Source organism: Siphateles boraxobius, unplaced genomic scaffold (assembly GCF_051911475.1).
Source record: "Siphateles boraxobius isolate OS27281-9 unplaced genomic scaffold, OSU_SipBor_1 61, whole genome shotgun sequence".
NCBI lineage: Eukaryota > Metazoa > Chordata > Actinopteri > Cypriniformes > Leuciscidae > Siphateles > Siphateles boraxobius.
The window spans coordinates 8714341-8738269 of NW_027509188.1; the positions used below are offsets into that span (position 1 = coordinate 8714341).

The window sequence follows — 23929 nt, forward strand, 5'->3', positions numbered from 1 at the left end:
ATTTATTCTGTTATCACCCCCAATTTGTACAGAGAGAGCACAAATCATATGCCTGAAATAAAATGATTGCTGCTCATTTGTCCTTGTGACTACACACTTAATAAAAGTATCTTCAGAAAGCTGACACTTGAGTAAGTGAATATAGAAACATAATAAAGCTACAATGGCTATTTGTTGTAATGTTTTATTTTTATTTTGCCTCTGTCATAATAAATATAAAATGTAATTTCATAAGTGACTTATCAGGTTGTTAAACAAATTACCTACGCTTGGCTTATTTTGACCTCTGCACTTTCACCTGGTGAAATACTGAGCTTATTGGTGTTTAATGGATACATTTCCAGTCACTACTTCCTCAGAGCATTGTGAATATTATTAGAGTATGGTAACTCTTAGTATGTGTCTTTTTACATTTTGTAGAATATATTGTAGTATATAGTTAGGGATATAGTTTGAGTGAAATGTTTTAACATCTAACCACTCATGTAGCTTTCATGTCACTGCTACTCCAGAAAGTGTGTGTGTGTCTGTGTGTTAGTGTGTGTGTGTGTGTGTGTGTGTGTCATTGAAACGCATATAAATGTCAGTGTTTTTTTCTGATTAAAATGTGGACATATAAAGTTCATTTGGCTCTAAAAATACCTGAAAATTAATGAAAAAATAATGATTGTCCTAGATTCAGTAGACGATTTATTCAAATCAAATCTTCCTAATCTTTCTACAGTTATTTACATTATTTGGGTTACTTTTCCCATTTTAAAGCCATAAACTTTCAAATATGATAAACATGATAAAGTAGACATAAGCCATAAGAAAAATGTCTCTCTGACTGGATAGTTATAGCTTTAATTTTTATTTTTTAACTCTCAATGTTAACTGTATTATGAACTTACCATTGTGTTATAAAATGTATTTCACCTATACCTTTAACCATTTTGTCATCTTTTTTTCCTCATTTTTTTCTTCAAAATGTGTGTACTTTTGTGATTTTAGACGCAGAAGCGTCTGAACAGGACTTTTATTTTGGTCTGCTGGCGTGACGTCACAAGTCTGCGCCGCGCTCCTGCATCTGTTGTGATTCGGCTGAAGAAAGGTTTGTTTTAAGAATTTTGATAGTGTTTAAACCGATGGAAACTGTCCTATCGTCTTCAAAGTTTTACAAGGGACTCCGATTGAATTATGTATTATCAAATTTAACATTTCATTACATTTCATAAGAACAAAGTAACAAAAGATTCTTGAGTGACATGAAAGGTTCGTCTCATTTCGCTCACTATATTTTGAATACATTTTTCATTAACACTAATTTAGTCACTGGTTAACAAACAGCTTTTTGAAACGCAGATTCATTTGAGCCAATTGACTTAGAACAAATGATTAAGTGATTCGAAGTGCTCTATTTCTATAAATCATTAAATAGCTACTTAAACTGCCTAAAATATATAGCTACTGTCTGTAACTTACAATTTGTATTCTTTTATTAGTTTGCGGTGTTAGTTTCAAGTGTTTTGTCTAATCAGGGGCCGCATTCACAAAACATCTTAAGGCAAAAAGTAGCTCCTAAGTTGCCGATTTAGGAGAAACACTTAAAATAGTGCATGTCAGTCCAAATTTTTGCTGTAAGAGTATTTCACAAAGCATTTTAGTGCTAAAACCAGCTCCTAAATCTGTGAAACGTTAGGTGTAGTCTTGAGGATTCCTAAATCCCTTGGATCAGATCACAAACAATCCTAATGGCTGTTGCTGCAATCCGCCCAAAGGCACTGTACACCATTAGCAGTGTTTCCACTGTCGGGCCAGTTAGCCAGGGCTTTAAACGGGCCGGTCTGGGCTAATAGCCTCGGACCTGTAGCGCAGAGCCCAAAACCACTCTGTGTTTCCACCGTCGGGCATAAAGCTCTCCAGAGCGGCACTAAAACACACCTCTCTGGATCAACGTCACACAAACTCATCATTTCACCAACAAATTCAAGTTTTATCAGAAAACTAATCGGAAAGAAATCACTGGAAACTAGCGAGACCGCAAAACAAACATGATAAAAGTGGCCGTTTGTTGACATTTTTGTTTCATTGAAGATTTAAAACCCATGCATGGATGTTTTACCACATTTTCACACTAAGGTGATACATTGATCATAATTAATTAATTTGTGTAAAGATTGCACATTAGTCACAGAAATAAAGTGGTATTTATTGTTATTTCTCAAAAGAAAAGAGGGCACACATACTTATTCAGTCGCGTCTGTTTCGGTTTATTTGTAGTCACAGGACAGTATTTACTTCACATTTAGAAATAATGATAATTTCCTGAGGAGTCATGAGCGAGGATGCACAGGAGTTTCCTATGCGGAAGTCTTTCTTGTCGAGAAACCTGACGCACGTATAAATTCTCCTCCTTCACATCTGTCACAATAATTTTAATTGATGCTTTACCGTTTAAATAAACCATATGATGCATATATCAACAAGGAATCTTGCTTTATCTTTAATATTCATTAATTTCTTAAATAACCAAACTTTAACAACAGAAGGGCAGAGCCTTTGACCGCAGCAGATGACATTGAAGTGACGCTCGAGTGATCAAGAATATTCCAATGTAAATAATTGCTTTCCTTCGATTCCTCCGTCCTCATTTTCCTAATTTTCCTTGCAGTCTTCCCTCGTATCCTACAGGAGCTGAGACACGAGGAAACACACATTCTCCCCAGTATCCCTGGCCGTCGGGCTGGCGGAGGGATACAGAAAACTGTCGAGGTGAGTCGGCTCTCGTCTGTGTGTATATACACCTGCTCCGGAGATGATTAGAGAGACCGTTTGAACCTGCTCCTCCAGAACTTACTTTAGTAAACATAATTTTTCGCTTGAATTTTTTTGTCTAAATTAAGTCAGTCTTTACTTTTGTGAAACAGTCTAACTTGCATTAGACTAGTCTATGAGCAAATTTTAGACTTGTCTAACACTATAGACCGGTCTAAAATAGCTTTGTGAAACCGGCCCCAGAACTTACGTTATTAAACATAATTTGTCGCTTGAATTCTGCAATCTCTTGAGATACAGACATGTAAGAGGCTGACAATTTGCTGAACATATACTAGTTTAATTAGTGACACTTAACCTACATTTTAAATCCATTATTGAATATGGCAACATTTGTATTTTAAAATCTTAATAACGATAATGCAACCTCATTCTACAATATTCTCAAATGGAGAATTACCAAAACTGCGTCTTTTCTAGTTCAGTACTTCAGAGGCTTGTGTCCTCCTCTGCTATTAAACTCTTGAATGAGACGGTCTAGTAAAAGCGCATGTTTATGTCACACATGTTCCCGAAAATACTATTAAAACTTCTTAACTACTTAATTTTGAAAAAATACTTTGTATTACAAACCTTAATATTGACTGGCTTTCTATGAATGCACTATAGTGAATGACAGCCGTCTGCGGTCTTCCAGTGGCTTACATTATTGGCAGTTTAGTGTTAGTCATTAATTCACAGCAAAACAAAGAATAACATCAATGCTTTCATGTTCGAAAACATTATTTACTCAATACCGACTCGTTTTCTGTCATGAATTTAAATGTGTGCAAAGGATTGTGGGTGATTTAAGGCCAAGAAGGATAGTCTGATGTGTCCTTCAAAACGGGGCGAATGAAGGATGCAAAACTCACATCAAATTGAGATGGCCTTCAGTGACGTTTGATGACGTGAGATGCACCCATTGAGGAACACCCTCTTTCACTGACAGAGACCCCTCCCCATCAGCCAATCTCTGTGGTCATAGTTAGTAAGCGTGTTGACATCATCTATAGCAACGAGGTCAACCCCGCCCTCACTCTTAGCTCAAGACTTCTCTCTATTCCTTAGTAAACTTTGGTCTCAGCAGCTTTGTGAATAGGTTTTAATAGACAACTCTTAACTAAGCTTTTACTGGCATTTAGGAGAACTCTTTGTGGCAAGATAAAATGTTTTATGAATACGGCCCCAGGTCATCTAAGTCCATTAACTCTCTCTCTGAATGACTCTCTTACCAGTGAACTGAACTACTGAACGAGAGCTGATTGAGAGCTGACTTTATCCAAACACACAGGAAAACTCCTGGTGAAGTGACTGAGATCCATGTATGTATAAAGATGGTGTTTATTAAAGAGGAGATTGAAGACGTGAAGATTGAAGAAACATTCAGCGTGAAACATGAAGAAACTGAGGAAGAAACACAGATGGCATTTATTAAAGAGGAGAGAGAAGACGTGAAGATTCAAGAGACATTCAGTGTGAAACAAGAAGAAACAAAGATGGCGTTTATTAAAGAGGAGATTGAAGACGTGAAGATTGAAGAAACATTCAGTGTGAAACATGAAGAAACTGAGGAAACTGAGGAAGAAACAAAGATGGCGTTTATTAAAGAGGAGAGAGAAGACGTGAAGATTCAAGAAACATTCAGTGTGAAACATGAAGAAACTGAAGGTTGGTTTCATTCGCAAAGCTCAACTAAGTCATTTGATCTTTATTTAAATGTTCAGCAGTTTTTTTTTTTACATTTTGTATTTTAAAGGAAATTTAACTAAATATCCCCTAAATGTTTGGTAAATAAATATTTAGCTCTAAATCATGCACCATTTATCATCTGCAATACTGAGGTGTAACCACTAGATGGATGTACAGCCTTATATGTAGAGTTGTCAAAAGTACCGACTTTGGTACTGAAATTTTTAAATTGTGACGATACCAGCCTTTCCCTCTAGCATCTGAGCGCCGTTGAACGGATTTTTAAACGCTTCTGATTGGCCATTGTGTTGACGTGCTCAACATATACAAGTCCTTCTAAAAAAATTAGCATATTGTGATAAAGTTCATTATTTTCCATAATGTAATGATAAAAATTAAACGTTCATATATTTTAGATTCATTGCACACCAACTGAAATATTTCAGGTCTTTTATTGTTTTAATACTGATGATTTTGGCATACAGCTCATGAAAACCCAAAATTCCTATCTCAAAAAATTAGCATATCATGAAAAGGTTCTCTAAACGAGCTATTAACCTAATCATCTGAATCAACTAATTAACTCTAAACACCTGCAAAAGATTCCTGAGGTTTTTAAAAACTCCCAGCCTGTTTCATTACTCAAAACCGCAATAATGGGTAAGACTGCCGACCTGACTGCTGTCCAGAAGGCCATCATTGACACCCTCAAGCAAGAGGGTAAGACACAGAAAGAAATTGCGGCGTGGCATGGAGGCAATCAGCCTGTGGCACTGCTGAGGTGTTATGGAGGCCCAGGATGCCTCGATAGCGGCCTTAAGCTCATCCAGAGTGTTGGGTCTTGCGTCTCTCAACTTTCTCTTCACAATATCCCACAGATTCTCTATGGGGTTCAGGTCAGGAGAGTTGGCAGGCCAATTGAGCACAGTAATACCATGGTCAGTAAACCATTTACCAGTGGTTTTGGCACTGTGAGCAGGTGCCAGGTCGTGCTGAAAAATGAAATCTTCATCTCCATAAAGCTTTTCAGCAGATGGAAGCATGAAGTGCTCCAAAATCTCCTGATAGCTAGCTGCATTGACCCTGCCCTTGATAAAACACAGTGGACCAACACAAGCAGCTGACATGGCACCGCAGACCATCACTGACTGTGGGTACTTGACACTGGACTTCAGGCATTTCATTCTCCCCAGTCTTCCTCCAGACTCTGGCACCTTGATTTCCGAATGACATGCAAAATTTTCTTTCATCCGAAAAAAGTACTTTGGACCACTGAGCAACAGTCCAGTGCTGCTTCTCTGTAGCCCAGGTCAGGCGCTTCTGCCGCTGTTTCTGGTTCAAAAGTGGCTTGACCTGGGGAATGCGGCACCTGTAGCCCATTTTCTGCACACGCCTGTGCACGGTGGCTCTGGATGTTTCTACTCCAGACTCAGTCCACTGCTTCCGCAGGTCCCCCAAGGTCTGGAATCGGTCCTTCTCCACAATCTTCCTCAGGGTCCGGTCACCTCTTCTCGTTGTGCAGCGTTTTTTGCCCCACTTTTGCCTTCCCACAGACTTCCCACTGAGGTGCCTTGATACAGCACTCTGGGAACAGCCTATTTGTTCAGAAATTTCTTTCTGTGTCTTACCCTCTTGCTTGAGGGTGTCAATGATGGCCTTCTGGACAGCAGTCAGGTCGGCAGTCTTACCCATGATTGCGGTTTTGAGTAATGAAACAGGCTGGGAGTTTTCAAAAGCCTCAGGAATCTTTTGCAGGTGTTTAGAGTTAATTAGTTGATTCAGATGATTAGGTTAATAGCTCGTTTAGAGACCCTTTTCATGATATGCTAATTTTTTGAGATAGGAATTTTGGGTTTTCATGAGCTGTATGCCAAAATAATCAGTATTAAAACAATAAAAGACCTAAAATATTTTAGTTGGTGTGCAATGAATCTAAAATATATGAAAGTTTAATTTTTATCATTACATTATGGAAAATAATGAACTATCACAATATGCTAATTTTTTTAGAAGGACCTGTATGTCTGTGATTGGCTACACTGACATCTTTGATGCTCTTCATCAAGCGCTTACACAGATACACACAGGAGCGCTTGGTAGTGGCGTCTATCAGCGAATATATTAGGGATCCACTGATGAACGCCTGCTTTTAAACGCAACCTCATTTAGGGTTTTTCCTTTGTGTTTTATATAATGGCCACTAGAAGGTGCTCTAAGCATGTTTTTCTTGATTGTTTTTCCCTAAAGAGAAATGGTTGTTTTAAACAAAAGTAAAAGTGATGCACGGTCGTTGTGTTTTACTGGAATCAGAGTGTGGCGGGGCGTCCCCCTAATACAATGGTTGAGGAAACACTGTTTACATAGATTTACTGTTAGCTGCTGTGCCAGTCTAATAATATTATTCATTATCAACATTGGTTCCAAAATGGCACAATCGCTGTTAACTGTCTTTGATGCAGAATTGTCTGTCACTACTTTGCTTTGGTCTGAGCGCTGTCATGATGTGTCGGCTTACGTTCAACTTTGTTGGTTTTGTGTGCCAGCAAACAAACAAAACAATTAAGTGATGATGCAATTATTATTATTGTAATTATAATTATTGAAGATTTACAGTTAATTTTTTTTTGTTTTATTTTGGTTAGTACTCTCAAACTCACTGTGCTGATTGCTTGTTAAATTTCTAATCAAACGTAACCTTTGGGGTACTATAGAAGGGGACTCAGTAAGCTAGGCTGATATTAGGCTGAGGTTACTTTTCTCTTTCCCCGACGAGAATGGGGGTGAGAGGGCCAAGGTTCAAGAATCAAGGATCTCTACTGTATTCTCACAAAAAACACCCCTAATGGGCCTATCAAGGTGAATGTGACTGAAGAACTACAAGAAATAATGTGAGGAAGCCAAAGTAGTGGTGTTTGTTTGTATTTTATTTAAAACAATAATAATAATAATAAAAATATGAATAATGTAGGTCAAAGTAGTGCTGGGCGGTATACCGGTTCATACCGAAAACCGGTGTATATTTTTGTCATGATATTCATTTTTAATATACCGCCATACCGATGTATTTAATTACACAAAGTTCGGAACGAACGCTACGCTGCGACACTACGCTGCGACACTACACTGCGACACCGTTTCAGACGGACCCTTTACAATGTTGCGCTTCTAAGCAGAGACTGCGAGGCGAGGGTAAACAGCAGTTTTCTTTTACTGTCTATGGGTAAACAGCAGTGCTCTGGTGTTACGTTACAGGGAAGATGGATGATGCAGAACTATGGCGTTATTTTCCTGTCAAATGTAGAGAGCGTATTTTTGTAGCGCGAAAGTACATTAATATAATGCGTGAGTGTGAATCTCTCTGCTCGAGCGCTGAATATAATGTGCCGCGCTCTCAGATACACGCTGCTCACGTTGGTCTATTTTCTGTGGGCTCGCTCAGAGAATCCTGCACTTAAAACGTGTTCAGTGCAATCGCGAATCTCTCCTCCTCCCCATCTAACAATTTTAGGTTATAAGAACGTTTTCATAACGTTCCCATTAAGTTATAAAAACGTTATTTCTGAATGTTCTAGGAACATTCAAAACGTCCAGTTTTTAGACGTTGTATTAACGTTATTTCTTGGTTATAAGAACTTTATTCAAAACCTTATAAGAAACGTTCAATTCTCCCGTTATATAAACGTTGTATTAACGTTCTTGCTTGGTTATAAGAACATCATTCAAACGTCATTAGAACGTTAAATTCTCCCGTTATATAAATGTTCTATTAACGTTATTTCCTGGTTATAAGAACGTTATTAGAACGTTAATAAATAACAATTTTAGGTTATACTGGGCGCTATTCTATTCTACAATATTCACTAATGACAGTAAAATAGACCATCCTAAGTCAATTTACTGCAGTAATTCCTCTCTCAACCAGTAGAAAATGCTTTGAACACCTGATTATGCATGAAAAAAACCCCCGGAAAACCGGCATAATTTTGAAAAAAAAAACGTGATATAAATTTTTGGTCAAACCGCAAAGCAGTAGGTCAAAGGCAGATTATTGAGTACACTGATCTAAACATGGAGACTTGAACAGTCACGCACCTTTTGTGCAATTTCTGCAAACAGATCTTGTTCAACTGTATAGTCAACCATACCTAAACACTGGTCTAAATGTTCTTAAACCGTAACATTCATCATGCTGCACTTTTGTATTAAAGTATATATTGTATAACATAATTTACACCCTTGTTTCGTATATATCATATTCAACAAGTCACTTGATTTCACATATTTCATTTTGACAATGTAGTTTATGAAAAGCCCAATAAGTAAAATGTGTATAAGCTTATGTAACAATAACTCGTTAACTAATGTAAGTAAGAATAAATTCCTCATTCATCAGAATTGATACCCTCCTCTGAAAAAAGCCTCATCAGAGTAATTTCTTCTTCTGATGTAAGTTCAAGACTTATTCCCCACTGCATGGCTTCCAAAAACAATGAAAAGCAGAGGAATCTGATGAAGCGTGATGCTTTGTTTATCGAGTTCATAAGTGACAACACTCAAATTTATGTGGCTTTTAAGCAAAACAATGACCAGATTTTCAGTGCTCTAACCGCTTGTATGTCCTTAAATTTCCTAAATTTAAATGAGAGTAAAGCCCTGTTTACACGAGAACGCTTGCGGGTGAAAACGTAAAAATATTTTATCGGATGTGCCTTTCGTTTACACGGCAACGGTGTTTTGGGGGCTTAAAAACGCAAAAAAGTGAAACCACCCTACAGAGTGGAAGTCTTAAAAACGCTCCACCGTCGCGTTCCCGTCTAAAGGGTAAAGACGCAAATCTGCTCACGGTGGCTCTCGTCGCATACGCGTTTACGTCACAGGCATGCGCCAGTACAGGAAAATAACAACCAACATGTCGGATTATTTCCATAAGTCGGACCTTCAAGTTGCCCAAGCAGCTCTGATAAACGTACAAGAGTCTTTTTGCTGTTCGCTCCGCCATGTTTTGATTTCGCGCTACTAGGGAGAGAAGTAGAAGGAAGGTTGTACGCAGGCGCGCGGACTTGGTGTTGTTGTGTGGCAGTGGTTCACATTGCCACCTAGCCGCCTAGAGTGCACACTAGGGCTGGACCCGAATATTTGTTTGGTGGGTTGGTATTCGATTTGAAAATGTGACATTCGAGTATTTTATTTTTATTTTTTTTTGCACACCTGGCATCCCCCTCGAAACGGTTCTCATTCGCGCTTGAATATGTTTTACACAATAAAATCTGGTGAAATATAATACTTAACATATAACTTTTTATATGTTTCCCGCTCGCGCTGTTCTGTAGTTTATTAAAAGTTTATTAATTCTGAACATGTCGCGTCTCGCCTGTCTATCTATATTGCACCAAATACGACACTGCACTCCCTTGTGAAGTCGTTTGGATGAATGGTTCTCGGAATAATCAAAATGCAAACGGACAGACAGACACACGCACATTTGTACACACACGCACATTTGCACACACACGCAAGGTCTCTCGCTCTCTCCCTCTCTGTCGTGCACGCACTACACGGTTTGGAGATCGCGAGCTCTAGATTTCGGGAGATTTAAACTAATTTGCGGGCATCAGGGAGCCGCTATCAATATGCGGGAGACTCCCGGAATTTCTGGGAGACTTGGGATGTCGGAGACATATAGAGATTTCGAAGCTTCGAATATTCGATGTTCATTACTACTGGTATTTAGTAATGGGCGATATAAACGATATGCGATATAAACGATACAAAATTGGCCTACGATAGAGATTTTAATTCTATTGCACCATCGCGATAATGCATGTTGATGACGCAATCTACCCGCGAAATTTAGAGCCACGAGCTGCAGCCGGCTGCAACGCATCATCATATTCGTCATCTTGAATAAACATGGCTGAAAGCGTCAGCGAAACAGAGGAGCTCGTGAAAAAGACGGGTGCAACATCTATTATTTGGACTTGGTTTGGATTTAAGCCGTCCAAACGGGCAGCAGGAAAATATACTCTGTAGAGTGTGTGGGGCAAAAGTTCCAGCTAAGAGAGGTAACACGACTAATCTGTTCTACCACCTCAAAACTAAACATGTCGTTGAATACCAGCATTGCAAGGCAATGCAGCCAACCGCAAAATCCAGTACGAAGAAGAACGCTGGACAGAAAAAACAGGAACTGATCCAAACCTCAATCCAACAGTCATTTTCAAAAGGTACTCCTTATATCAGGAAGAGCCCGCGATGGATTGAAATTACCAGGGCCATAACTGTTTACTTGTGTAAGGACATGGTCCCTTTTCAAACGGTAGAGAGACGCGGCTTTAAAGCCATGATCAGAGCTATTGATCCACGATATGAGGTGCCAAGCCGCAAATACTTCACAGAAACAGAGATGCCAAAAGTGTATGCCGAGCTCCGTGAAAATGTTGAAAAAGAGCTGCGTGACTTGAAATACTTTGCTACTACAACGGACCTGTGGTCGAGCCGTACCATGGAGCCTTTCCTCAGTCTGACCGTTCACTATATAACGGATGATTGGAATCTTGGCAGCCGGTGTTTGCAGACGTCGTACTTCCCCGCTGAACATACGGCCGAGGAGATAGCACAAGGACTCAAGGAAGCGCTTGAGTCATGGGGTTTTAAAGAAGAAAGCCAAGTTTGCATTACTACTGATAACGGAACGAACTTGGTCAAGGCAGCGTCTCTGAATGATTGGACCAGGCTGCAATGCTTTGGACACAGGCTGCACCTCGCCATCGGTAGGTTAAAACATTTTGTGCATATGCATAATATTAATATTTTAATAAATATTTATATAAACCCACTTGGTATTATATGAATATTATATTAATTATTAATTATTTTTGTTTATTTATATATATATATATATATATATATATATATAAACAAAAATAATTAATATAATATTCATATAATAGTGCATAATTTTTTTTCCATTTATATTTTATTGTCTTTTCACAATATGAATTTTACAGAACAATAAGGCAAACATTGACAATATTTAAATACAGTCAAAACTTGTTTTTCCTTGAATTCCCTTAATGATAAGACATTCGTTTTTTGAAACATAAACCAAACATAACCATAAAACTAAAACAAAAAATTAAAAATAAAATTGTAGCTTAGAACTGGGGTGTGGTATGTGTTACTCTCCGTGACAATCCTTGCATAGTAAATTTGCTTTCTTCATCCTTCTACATAGTACATTAAAGAGGTATTCATAAAACATTCAGACCTTACCACAAGTCTCTAAACAAAATCCGTTCTATGTTGCCTAATATATTTTATCCATCCTTTCCAGATATTGTTAAATTTATCGACTTCCAATCTTAATGACGCAGTTAGCTTTTCCATCTTATAAATGCTTAGCATTACATCTACCCATTCTTCCACTTTAGGCACCAAATCACTTCGCCATCTTCTGGTTATTGCTTTCCTACTTGCCAACAGCATAATTCGAAGCAATTTATAATCGTCCTTTCTTTTTAATTTTAGAGTCTCAGCTATCCCAAGATACATCATTTCAAAGCTGATTGGTATTTTCGTTTCTATCACCTCATCAATTACCACTTTTAATTGTGTCCAGTATTGTGTTATATGGGAGCAACCCCAAAAGATATGGAAGTGATTTGCTTTAGTTTCACCACAGGATCTCCAACATTTAGTATCTCCATGTTTTCTCTGTGCTGGGGTCGCAAAAAACCTTAGTGTATTTTTCCATCCATATTCCCTCCAGAATGAGGAATTTGTGGTTTTCCAATGATATTTATTTATTTCCCCCCAATTCTCTCCTGACAACACTATGTTCGCCTCCCTCTCCCATCTTTCTTTTACATATACTGTGTTGTCTGCTTTCAAGTCCTCCAGAATCTTGTACAATTTAGAAATATCTTTCCGTTCTATCTGTGAACTATATGCTTCCATCATTATTTTTATGATCCCTGGCCATGTAGAACCAAGATTAACTTTTTTTAATTCTTCTCCCAAGTAATGACGTAGCTGTAGATATCTATGAAAGTCTTGCTTCTGGAGACCATAGACCTCCTTCATTTTCTGAAAACTCATTACAGTTTGATTTTTGATAACCTCCCAATACATTTTTGGGCCATTATTCCACAATTTAAACCTGCCATCCAATTTATTGGGTGTAAAATCTATATCATATGCGATCCACCTCAAAAACCTACAATGACCTGTTAAATTGTATTTCTTCACAATTTTAGACCACATTTTAACCGATACCCCCAACCATGGATTTATTTTTAGTTTCAGATGAGACCTCAGTGTTTCATCACATAGAAAAGCTTGTATCGGGAGCCCCTCGATTAGTTTTCCCTCAATGTCTTTCCATTTTGCAGAATATTCTGAATCACACAAATGAATCAAAACCCTCAACTGTGCCGCCTGAAAATAACTTTTTAGACAAGGTAAAGCTAGACCCCCGCTCCCCTTAGGTAATTGTAATGTTCTATATTTTATTCTTGGCTTAGCACCCTGCCATATATATCTAGATATAATTTTGTCCAACTCATTAAATTCTTTTCCTGACATCTCAATTGGAAGATTTTGAAATAGGTATAGCAGCCGGGGTAAAACGTTCATCTTAATCACTTCCACTCTTGATACCAAACTCAAGTACGGTATTAAATTCCATCTTCCCAAGTCCATTTTAATCTTTGATATTATTTGATCGTAGTTTGAGGATTTCAATTTTCCCAACTCTTTTGGTAGATTAATACCCAAGTACTTCATAGACGTCATATTCCAATTAACATTGATACTCTGTCTTAAAACTTGATTTGGTTCATAGTTAAAGGTTATGACTTGAGTTTTTTGGACATTAACTGTATACCCTGACAGCATACCATAATCCTTAAATGAATCCATCAATATAGGCAAGGATGAATCGGGATTCTCCAGATAAATCAGGACATCATCCGCAAACAAAGCTATTTTCTGTTCTAACCCTGCCATTACAATACCTTTGATGCTATTATTTTGTTTTATCCACTGGCTTAGCGGCTCCAGAAAAACGGCAAATAGCAAGGGGCTTACTGAGCATCCCTGACGGCAGCCCCTTTCTAACTTAATGATGTTAGATAAGCTACCGTTGACCTTGATCCTTGCTATAGGACCTGTGTACATAGCCCGAATGGTCTCAATGCACCTTTCATGAAAGTTAAACCTCCTCATTACCCGGAATAAGAAATCCCACCTTACGGAATCGAATGCTTTTTCTGCATCCATTCCCATTATTAAGGCTTCTAGCTTCTTATCATTAATATGTTGCATAATATGCAATGTTCTGCGGATATTGTCATGGGTTTGTCTATGTTTTATGAATCCAGTTTGATCTAAACTTATAATATCAGGTAAAATCTTTTCAAAGCGCCGTGCTAGAATTGCTGTGAATAATCTATAATCTATATTGAGCACACTTATAGGCCTATAATTTGAACAGTTGGTTTTATCTTTGCCCTCCTTAGCGATTACTGATATGATTGCTTCCCTCCATGAATCAGGAATAGCTCCCCCTTTTAATATCCAATTAAAAGTCTTGTGTAATAGTGGAATTAAAGTTTTTCTAAACATTTTATACCATTCAGAAATATATCCGTCTGCACCAGGGCTTTTATTATTTTTGAGTTTAGAAATTGCTAAGTTTATTTCTTCCGCAGTTATTTCTGACACCAAAGAATTATTTTGCTCTTCTGTTATTTGTGGTAAATTTAATCTGTTTAAAAATGCATCAACCTGGCATTCATTATCATTATGTATCTGGGAGTATAACCTGCTGTAGTAAAATTCAAAACTCTTATGAATTTCTTCTGTTTTACAAACCACAGAATCCGTCTGTGGATCTTTAATTTTGTAAACATGTCTTCCCGTCTCCTGTTTTTTAAGCCTATATGCCAGTAATTTTGCAGATCTACTCCCAGCTTCATAATATCTTTGTTTAGTATAAATCATTTTCTTCTGAATTTCTTGTGAGAAAATCTCATTAATCTCTGCCTTTTTCATTTTAATTTCAGCCATAATTTTGCTATCTACTTTGTTTTTATGTTCTTCTTCCAATCTTTTCAAATAACTTTGTAGAGTTTTAAGCCTTTCTTGTTTCTTTCTCTTCCTAAATGCCGATCTTGCTATCAATTTCCCTCTCATAACTGCTTTGCATGCGTCCCACAGTACTGATGGAGAAACCTCCCCATTGTCATTTTGTTCCACATATTCACAGATCTCTTTTTCAATTTCCTCCTTCATTTGACCATTAAGCAGGCTTGAGTTCAGCCTCCATACTGTTTTTTTCTTTTCTGTCCCCAACATTATATTTAAAAATATTGGACAGTGATCAGACAGGTCCATCACTCCAATATCACAGCTTTCTATTTTGTATCTATCTCTTCCATAAATAAAAAAATAGTCAATCCTTGAATATACTGAATGTGGTACAGAAAAATAGGTATAATCTCTCTTAGATGGGTTTAGTTCCCTCCAAATATCCACAATTCCCAGATATGATATTATCTTCTTAATTTTTTTGCCTATAAGGTTTTTCTGCTGTGCTTTTCCTGATGAGTCTAGCTGTGCATTAAGTCTCTGATTAAGATCTCCTCCTACAATTAGCATCCCCACTGCCTCCGTTGTCAACAGATCAAAAAATTGTTTATAAAACTCCCAATCTGATCCTGGAGGGGCATAAATGTTTAATAAGGTTACTAATTCCCCTTCCAATCTGCCTATCACGAAAACATACCTGCCCTCTTTATCTTTAATTATCTTCAGCATTTCGAAACTAATTCTACCTGATATCAGTATTGATACCCCTCTTCTCCGGCCTGATTTATAAGATGATGAAAACTCCTGATTATAACCCATTCTCTTCAACTTTTCATGCTCTTTATCCGTTAAGTGGGTTTCCTGTAAAAAAAAGTATCCCAACTTCTTCTTTCTTCATTTTACTAATTACCTTGTTCCTTTTAACAGGGCTACCCAAACCGTTAATATTATACGAAGCTACTTTTAACCTGTTAACCTTCAAGGCCACTTTTGAAAAATCCCCAGAAATGGCATACCCAAACTTAAACAGATACAGTTCATGAACCCTTTGCACTAAAAGCACAAGTATGATCTCATTTGAAAGCTGACACCTAGTAGTTTATTGTAAATGTAGAAATAATTATTGTCATAATGAAAATAAAATGTTTAAATAGCTTCAAAGTTTTGTAAAGTTATTAGAAATTTACTTTCATGAAACATCTTCATAAAAATAAAATTGAAGTTGGCCCTGGAGCAATCTAGAAATGCACTGCAGCTAAAGCCATATGTGTGACCATTTTATATTTAAAATCTGAAAATGATAAGTCTAAAACTCTGTATTTAGTTAAATGTTTTTCAAGATCATGTCAAATTACTTTATTTTGATTAGACTCTAAAATGCAAACTGATGTTTAGTTATCTTCTGAGTCATCTAATCAGTCTTTTGTCTCTATTATTTTGTGGTGCAAACGAGCCCCATTCAGAGTCAGTCTCCCCTGCACACATTTACACCTCTCCAGACTGGTTATGGCTCTAAATATGCATTTCTTTTGTCTGCATTATAGCTACTAACGACTGGCTATTCACAGGCTATTCATAGGGTTTCAAACCCTAATTTCTTTTATCAAAGTTCTCACTAAATATTTGAAACTGGTATCAAATGCACTGAAACATTTCAGTAAGCATTCCTATTTAGAAAAAAATCATAAAACAATAACTGCTGGTGGCAGGTGCACCTGGGCTAGCTAGCATGTTAGCTTAGCACACCATCAATACACGACCATTTATGAGATTGAAACCATGTTTGTGCTCCAAACTTACTTTATAACGCAAGTCGAGTGTTTTAAATAATCTTCTGTGATCTAATTTGGCTTCAGATAAAAAAAAATCCGACAGAAAATTTATTATTTATAGTGTTCTGCACGATGATGAAATCTATATCGATTATCATTGCATTATAAATATAATCTATTATTATGAAATACCTGGCATGGCTTGAAGAACACAGGTAACTCAAATATCATTGCAATCATGTTTATTGTCTTCAAAACATCTTTATCTGCATGTTACAGCGATCTCTGTCAGCTACTTTCTGTATCAGTGACGTCCTGGAATGTCACATGACTATGGGTCTTCTTCGTGGTCCATATATGGACTGTTATTGTGCATATAGCGCCCTCAGGCTATTGGTATGAATTGAAAACACAGCACATCTCAGTAAGAAGCGATCATAATGATTACATGACGCATTTGGGTATAAATTCAACAAATATTATTCCTGTCTATAGAAATATGATGTGAATCTATGAGAATATATCAATATTTCTCCAAGTCTGCACATTTTTGAGCTAAAGCCCTGAGGGACGATGTTTTGCGAATCGCTGTCATGACGACAGCTTGGAGTGTTTTTTATGAATGGACCAGCTGACGCTCATAATTCATATTAAAGGTATCGACTCATTTTTCCATTTCATAACTCCTGACACAAATTAAGACATAACTGTCACTAAAAGTTTCTCAGAATACAATAGTGGTCAAATACTGAATCTTGAGTATTATATCTTTTTAATGATGTATAGTTTGTCAAGGTATAACATTAAATCTGATAGTAAATTTGAACTAAATAAAAAAAAACCGCTTCAGTGCGCCGACGCTCTGGAAACGGTTAACAGGTTAATGTACTATTTTGTATTGTCATTTACCAAAACACTATTGTTTAAGATCAATGTCTCTACCCCCTGTGCTACAAGAAACAAACTTTGTGAACAAAAAAGTACACTAGAACAAAACAAAACTCTCACTGTTTCCAAACCTGAGGTTTTACAGTCTTCAACCTTTCCTGAGCTCACACCAAGCTCTGAGGGGAATCCCCTGAAAGTTAGGGGGCCCTCATGACCATTTATGGTCCTTCCCATCAGTCACTTCTATACACAGATTCCCCAATTACAACTTCAAGAAGAAAAAAATAGAAATAAAATAAATCCTCACTTTTCGCCTGCTGAAAATGAAAAATGAAAAAATTGCTCACCTAGTTTCTTTTTATTCAACGCTGAAAACATAATACGGAGAAAATGTCTTAACCCCCTATGTAGTATAACGTTACTGCCGGTTACTGTAGCTTGATGGGCCTACTCTTGTGCAGTCTCCGTAGATCTTCTAAAGGCTTGTAGTATCTCCTTATATCCCAAATTAGAAGTCCCTGCCTGGTCCTGTCTGCCTGTTCCCCGGATGGAGCTCCACATCCGACGCTGGGACCTCTCCAGTGGATCTATCGCTGGTTTGACCATACGCACTTGAAATCCTCTGTCCACCATGTCTCTAGTCGCCTCTGCTGCGGAGTTATAGAGGCATGTGTCTCCCTCATAGAAAACACGAAACTTCGCGGGAAACGGTGTTTGAAATCTGATTTTGTTTTCTCTCAGCACTCTCTTTGCTTCGGCGTATTCCTTTCTCTTTTTCATCACTTCAGGTGCGTAATCGTGATCTACATACACCCGTCTCCCTTCAAAGAGGAACCCTTTTTTCTCCCATGCCTTCTTAATAATGTCCTCTTTACATTTGTAGCTTGAGAACTTAGCCACTATAGATCTTGGTGGTGCATCTTCGGATGGGGGAGGCCCTAACGAGCGGTGGGCTCGCTCCAGACTGAGCTGGTACGTTGGTGGCAACTCTAGCTTTTCTCTGAGTAGAGCTTCCACAAAAGCCCCCACTGATTCTGCATCCTTTTCGGCCCCCTCTTTGATCCCATGTAAACGAATGTTTTCTCTTCTGGCCCTTCCTTCTTGATCAATTTGCTTATCCTCAATCTTTCTGTGGAGTTTGATGAGCTCACATGTGATTTCCTCAATGCTCAGAACTCGCTCCTCCGTTTCACCGATTCGTCTTTCAGCTTCATCGATCCTTACATTCGTCGTTCTAATATCTTCTCTGATGCCGTTTAGACCATCTGCTGTCTCACGCCTAAAATCCCTTATCTCCCGCAGGACTGCCTCCAAATCCGACATTTTCCCTTGTATTTGCGTTGTTCCGGATGTTAGCTCCGCCGTTGACTCCGGCTCCATCTCCGCTAGCTCAAATGCTAACTTCACTTGCTCGCCGTCCTCGTTGCCGCGTTGCTTAATGTTTCCAGCATTCCTTTTGGTTTTCCTTCTTGACATATCCCGAGCCCCCAATATTGTCTTCTTTAAATCATCTATGTTACACTCAGGCTTTAGGTTTAGGGGGCAGACTCTGAACTTTTATCGGGGAGCTGCTTCACTACGCTGTCGCCATGTTCAAACCGGAAACCCCCTTCATAATAGTGCATAATTATATTTTAACATTATACTACTACTATAATATTTGCCTATATTACTGCACAGTAATGTTGCATTTACGTTTAGAGAATTTGCCTCTGTTCAGTTGTATACCCAATGGTGCTATTTTAATGTTGCATTTGTGTTAAATGATGTTCAATCAATCCTAATCAAGCATTTCAATAGGTGTAATGATAGTTGTTCAGTGTGTGTGGGGAGAGAGAGAGATTTATAGATGAAATTAACTAATAATGTCTTACAAATTTGTCAACAGAAAAAAGTGTGAAAGACCCTCGAATTGACCGTGCTGTTGGCGTATGCAAGAAGATTGTGAGTGCCTTTTCATACTCTTGGAAAAGAAGAAAAGAGTTGAAGAAAGCCCAGGCAGAGCACCATCTTCCCTTTCATCGGCTCATCACAGAAACACCAACAAGGTGGGGGTCACGCCAGATGATGATCCAGAGGGTGCTTGAACAAGAGAAGGCCCTATCACAGGTACTGAAAGCAGACAGGAAAACCAAACACCTGGTACCCACTTGGCAAGATACAGATGTCTTGGAATATATAAGCCGGACCCTCGGCCCACTGCTGGAATTCACAAACGCGCTGTCTGGATAAGATTATGTCAGTGTGTCGTACATAAAACCTGTTCTCCATCTTTTCAACAACACTGTTCTTGCTGCAGCTGATGATGACACAGAACTGAAAGGACATGAAGAGAGTCATCCTAGAGTACTTAAACGAGAAGTACTCAGACCCAAAAACAGTTGACCTGCTGGATATGGCCTCCTTGGTCGACCCACGGTTTAAAGATGCATATATAGCTGATGACCGCCAGGAGTTCATCAACACCAGAGCGGTAGCAGAAATTCTGTCACTGTTGGAGGTGCAAGCTGCAACGGTCAGAGAGCCACTGCCGCACACAAGCACAGAAGCAGCAACTGATGGTGCTGAAGCAGCTTCTTTGAGGCAATCAAAGAAGGTAAAACGGAGCCTGGGAAGCTTTTTCAAAAAGACCTCCGATGGCACAGCTGCTCTCGCTGACAGAGAGGTCATCGAAATAGAGCTAAAAAGTTACCTGCAGACAATGCAGGTTGATGGAGAGACTGACCCACTGGACTGGTGGCGGCTGCACCAAGCTAATTTTCCAAGGGTGGCTAGACTGGCCCAGAAATATCTGTATCCCGGCCACAAGTGCTCCTTCGGAAAGGGCATTTAGCTTTGGTGGCAACATTGTTACATGCCACCGGTCTCTGTTGAAACCAGAGACTGTGGACAAGCTTGTGTTCCTGGCTAATAATCTTTAGGGCCTTACAAATGACAAATGGTGTGTATTAAACAAAATCTCAGTGTTGTGCCTGATTTTAGGATTCTTTTTAACTGAGAAGACACCAGACAGTTTTTCTGTTCTTTGCATATTTTGTGTCCTTTAAGAAAATAACTACAGCTACATTTGCACTTTTTACTGTATATATGGCATGGCTCTACTGTAAAGAAACTTTTATAATTTAAAAAATTTCTTTTGTTGACGCATATGTCCCTTATACTGGAAGTATTTTATTTATTTATTTATTTAGTGCTTTCATTTAGCACTTTAGAATGTTTTCATTTGAAGTATCTATGCACTACACTTGGAAGACTTTTCTTTATTCAAAATAGCCATGCCTAATACTGGAAGTATATCCCTAATTCACGGTGTCCGTTCCTTTATTAACAAGACACCAGTTTTAATTTCATTAGGAGAACAAAATGTTTAAAACCAAATGCGTTACCTTAGGCTGCAGGTTTGAAATATGTTTTTATTTAAAGTATCTGTGCATTACACAAAATAATTTTCTTTGCCTAATTAATACTGGAAGTATTTTCAGTATAGTGTGTATGTTGTTCCTTAACTAAAAAGACACCAGTTTTTCTTTTCTCTGCAATTTGGGTGGCATTTAAGAACCAAAGACTTAAACAAATTAAGTGTAGTGCCTTTTAGAAGGCCATTTATCTGCAAAATTGTGTTGTATAATTGCAGTTTTGCTTTTGCACAATAAATGTTCTTAAAACGACATACAACGTTTTTTTATTTCTTAAAAAAAAAAATGTAGCAGTTTGGCTTTCCTAAGGGTCTATATAGCCTGTTCTGAAATGGTTCTATTATAATTTATATATCGCAATATATATTGTTATCGCAAGAGGCTGCAATGTATATCGCAATATGGATTTTAGGCCATATCGCCCATCCCTACTGGTATTCGGACCAGCCCTAGTGCATACTACATCGAACACACTTTTGCATCACCGTATGCACGCAGATCCCCCCCCCCCCCCCACCCCGTTTTTGCGTTTTCTCTTCAGATTGTTTCCATGTAAACAGCCTAAGACTGAGGAAATTGTGCTCGGGTCTTAACATTTGCTGAGTTCGAGAGAGTTATACATGCACGCACAGATTGATTGTGTATAGGATCTAGCATACATGTTATTAGTTTTGATGTTTTGTCCAAATGTTTTGATATCTGTTGCTTTGTGGCATTAAACTGAGATTAACTTTTATGTCTCTTTCGCCTTAGACCTGGTGCCGTCGAAAAAGGAGAGTCAAGATCTGAATAAAATAAAAGCGAAAGATCAATTCAAGACACTTCACGATGTCATAACTAAAGAAAAATCTTTTAATAGCTCACAGACTGAAAAAACTTCTTCACAAAAAAGGGCTCAAAAGACAGGGATTATGGGTAATTTCACCTGCAAACTGTGTGGACTAAGATTCAATAAGCCTGGAAAGCTTGAAGCCCACATGAGAGTTCACACTGGGAGGAAGCTTTACCCCTGCCAACAGTGTGGATTCATTTTCAATCAACATGGCAACCTCAAAGTTCACATGAGAGTTCACACTGGAGAGAAGCCTTTCACCTGCCAACAGTGTGGAAAGAGTTTCAGTCGAAAGGGAAGCCTTAAAGACCACATGAGAATCCACACTGGAGAGAGCCCTTTCACCTGCCAACTGTGTGGAAAGAGTTTCACTCAGAAAAAAAATCTTAATTACCACACAAGAATTCACACTGGAGAAAAGCCTTTTACCTGCAAATTGTGTGGAAAGAGTTTCAGACAAAAAGCAAACCTTAATTACCACATGAGAGTTCACACTGGAGAGAAGCCTTTCACATGCCCCAGTGTGGAAAGAGTTGCAATCAAGACGGAAACCTTAAAGTCCACATGAGAATTCATTCCGGGGAGAAGTAGAATAAAGAAAAATAAACATTTGTACATATCTGAAGTTGTTTAGATGTAAAACTGATTTAGAAGCTGTACATACCCCTTGATGTACGTTAGTGTTTATGCAAACGCAAGTATGCCAGACTGACTTTACATTCTAATTCGCTCATGAGATCACGTTACACGCGTAACTTCTTACTTGAAGATTTATAAGTGATATGAAACATGTTTATGCATGATGAATAGTTTAGACTTTGGATTAGGGGTTGCAGAAAGCTTTGTATAATGATTTATTCATATGTTTACACTATGTATAACAGGTGTTGAACCCTTTGTAGTGTGTACTGCAGTGTAAGTGCTGACTGGTGAGGGTCTTCTGTGATGTACATGGACTCTTTAACCTGATGTGAACTTCAGTGGACGGCAAAACCAGTTCACATTATTGCCAGATTCCACACAGAACCCAAGTTTGTGCTGATGAGTGAATTAATTTAACATAACCCACAAAAATCCCCCATTTATAAATGTTTATTTACTTGAAAACAAATAAATTACTCTTTTTTTTTAAAACACTGCTTTAACATAATTGCATGTTTGTGCTTTTCAACCCACACCGGCGTAAAACTTCACGATACATCGATAATTATACATCAATTAATAATTTACTAATGGTTTGTTCATGATTTGTTCATGATTGACCATTGTTTGAGATAATAATGCGAAAACAGTTTTGACAAATATCAAGTGATTAATAATGTATCCAATAATAACTTATCAACTTTGATTTATTTCTTGATTTTCTAATTTTTTTAAGTCCCCCTGTAGTCAATAATTGTGTCCCTTAGAATTCATCTTTGATCACCAAAATTACACATTTTAACGTTTTTTCCTGTGGAAACACCCTTGCCTCATTTAATAAAGGCGGACCATGAATATTCAAATTAACCCCACCTCCCCTCACACCAGCTCATTATACGTGATCCACTTGGTCAACGTTACTATACTAAACGCTGGAAATACTGGTTTAATTCAGCCATACAGATGGTACTAAAAATCACATTTACAACAACAAATGTAGGCCTTGTGATCAAAAACCAACGTAAACAGTAGAAATGTGAATTATACAGGCTTTGCATTTACATGGAGGTTAAGAGTGTAGTTTTCTAATAGGCTACATAAATTAGGCTTCGGAGTATTAAGAACAATGGGCAGCACTAAAACGTGCCAAAGCTGTGCTTCAGGCGATCTGAGTTCAAGTCCCGGCTCTCGAACCAATATGATAGTTTTGTCTCTAGTTTAATATTCGTCACAAATAAAAATGTTTGAAAGGTAAATGTATTGATTCGAAACACTTTTCGGAGCTTTGTTATTCATTGTTTGTCATTTTTATTAGTAGTAGGCGTTTATCATGACAACAACATTGTAAATATTTGCTGTTGGCCGACAGCATTTATGTTTTACTGTTCTTAGTGATGCTTAGAAATAGGTAACAGCAGATAGTTAAATTCAAATTCAAAACACTTTATTTGTCCGCAAGGGGCAATTAACAAGGCCACATAGCGTCACGAAAACAGTATACATACAAAGATCATATATTAAATAAATAACACAATGTGCACACAATACATATTAATTATATTCTGCGTATTAATTATATTCTACAAGCGTATTTGATCTGAGTCTTTAACTAGTGCTTTATCAGAACTAATTAAACTGTTTTATACCTAAATAAATAACTGAAATAATTGTGTCTTGGCATGTAATTCATATATAAACAATGCTGTTATTTTTTACCATAATCCTTTTCATCGTCAAGTAAATCCATAATATATTAATTGTAATAACATCTTAAGACGTGCTGAGAACATTTAACTTTAATT

At 37.8% G+C, this 23929-nt stretch overlaps 1 protein-coding gene across 3 annotated transcripts; it reads left to right on the plus strand.

Moving 5' to 3' along the window:
* The first annotated feature begins 1046 nt into the window (after window positions 1-1046).
* Window positions 1047-22612, plus strand: LOC143718352 (uncharacterized). Of its 3 annotated transcripts, XM_077209445.1 has the most exons (4): window positions 1047-1093; window positions 2654-2754; window positions 4035-4467; window positions 21407-22612. In XM_077209445.1, exons 3-4 carry the CDS (start codon window positions 4134-4136, stop codon window positions 22051-22053), a joined length of 981 nt encoding a protein of 326 aa, XP_077065560.1. In that variant the 5' UTR covers window positions 1047-1093; window positions 2654-2754; window positions 4035-4133; the 3' UTR covers window positions 22054-22612. The 3 variants fall into 3 exon arrangements, with proteins under 3 accessions (XP_077065560.1, XP_077065559.1, XP_077065561.1); XM_077209444.1 differs by lacking the exon at window positions 2654-2754 and having other exon boundaries at window positions 1048-1093; XM_077209446.1 differs by lacking the exon at window positions 2654-2754 and having other exon boundaries at window positions 1058-1093; window positions 4091-4467.
* The last annotated feature ends 1317 nt before the right edge of the window (window positions 22613-23929 follow it).

Bases quoted from the DNA above. Each gene is read 5' to 3' on its own strand.
- LOC143718352 (XM_077209445.1), top strand. From the start codon at position 4,134: ATGGTGTTTATTAAAGAGGAGATTGAAGACGTGAAGATTGAAGAAACA. The intron at 4,468-21,406 runs GTTGGTTTCATT...CTTTCGCCTTAG, and splicing joins GAAACATGAAGAAACTGAAG to ACCTGGTGCCGTCGAAAAAG.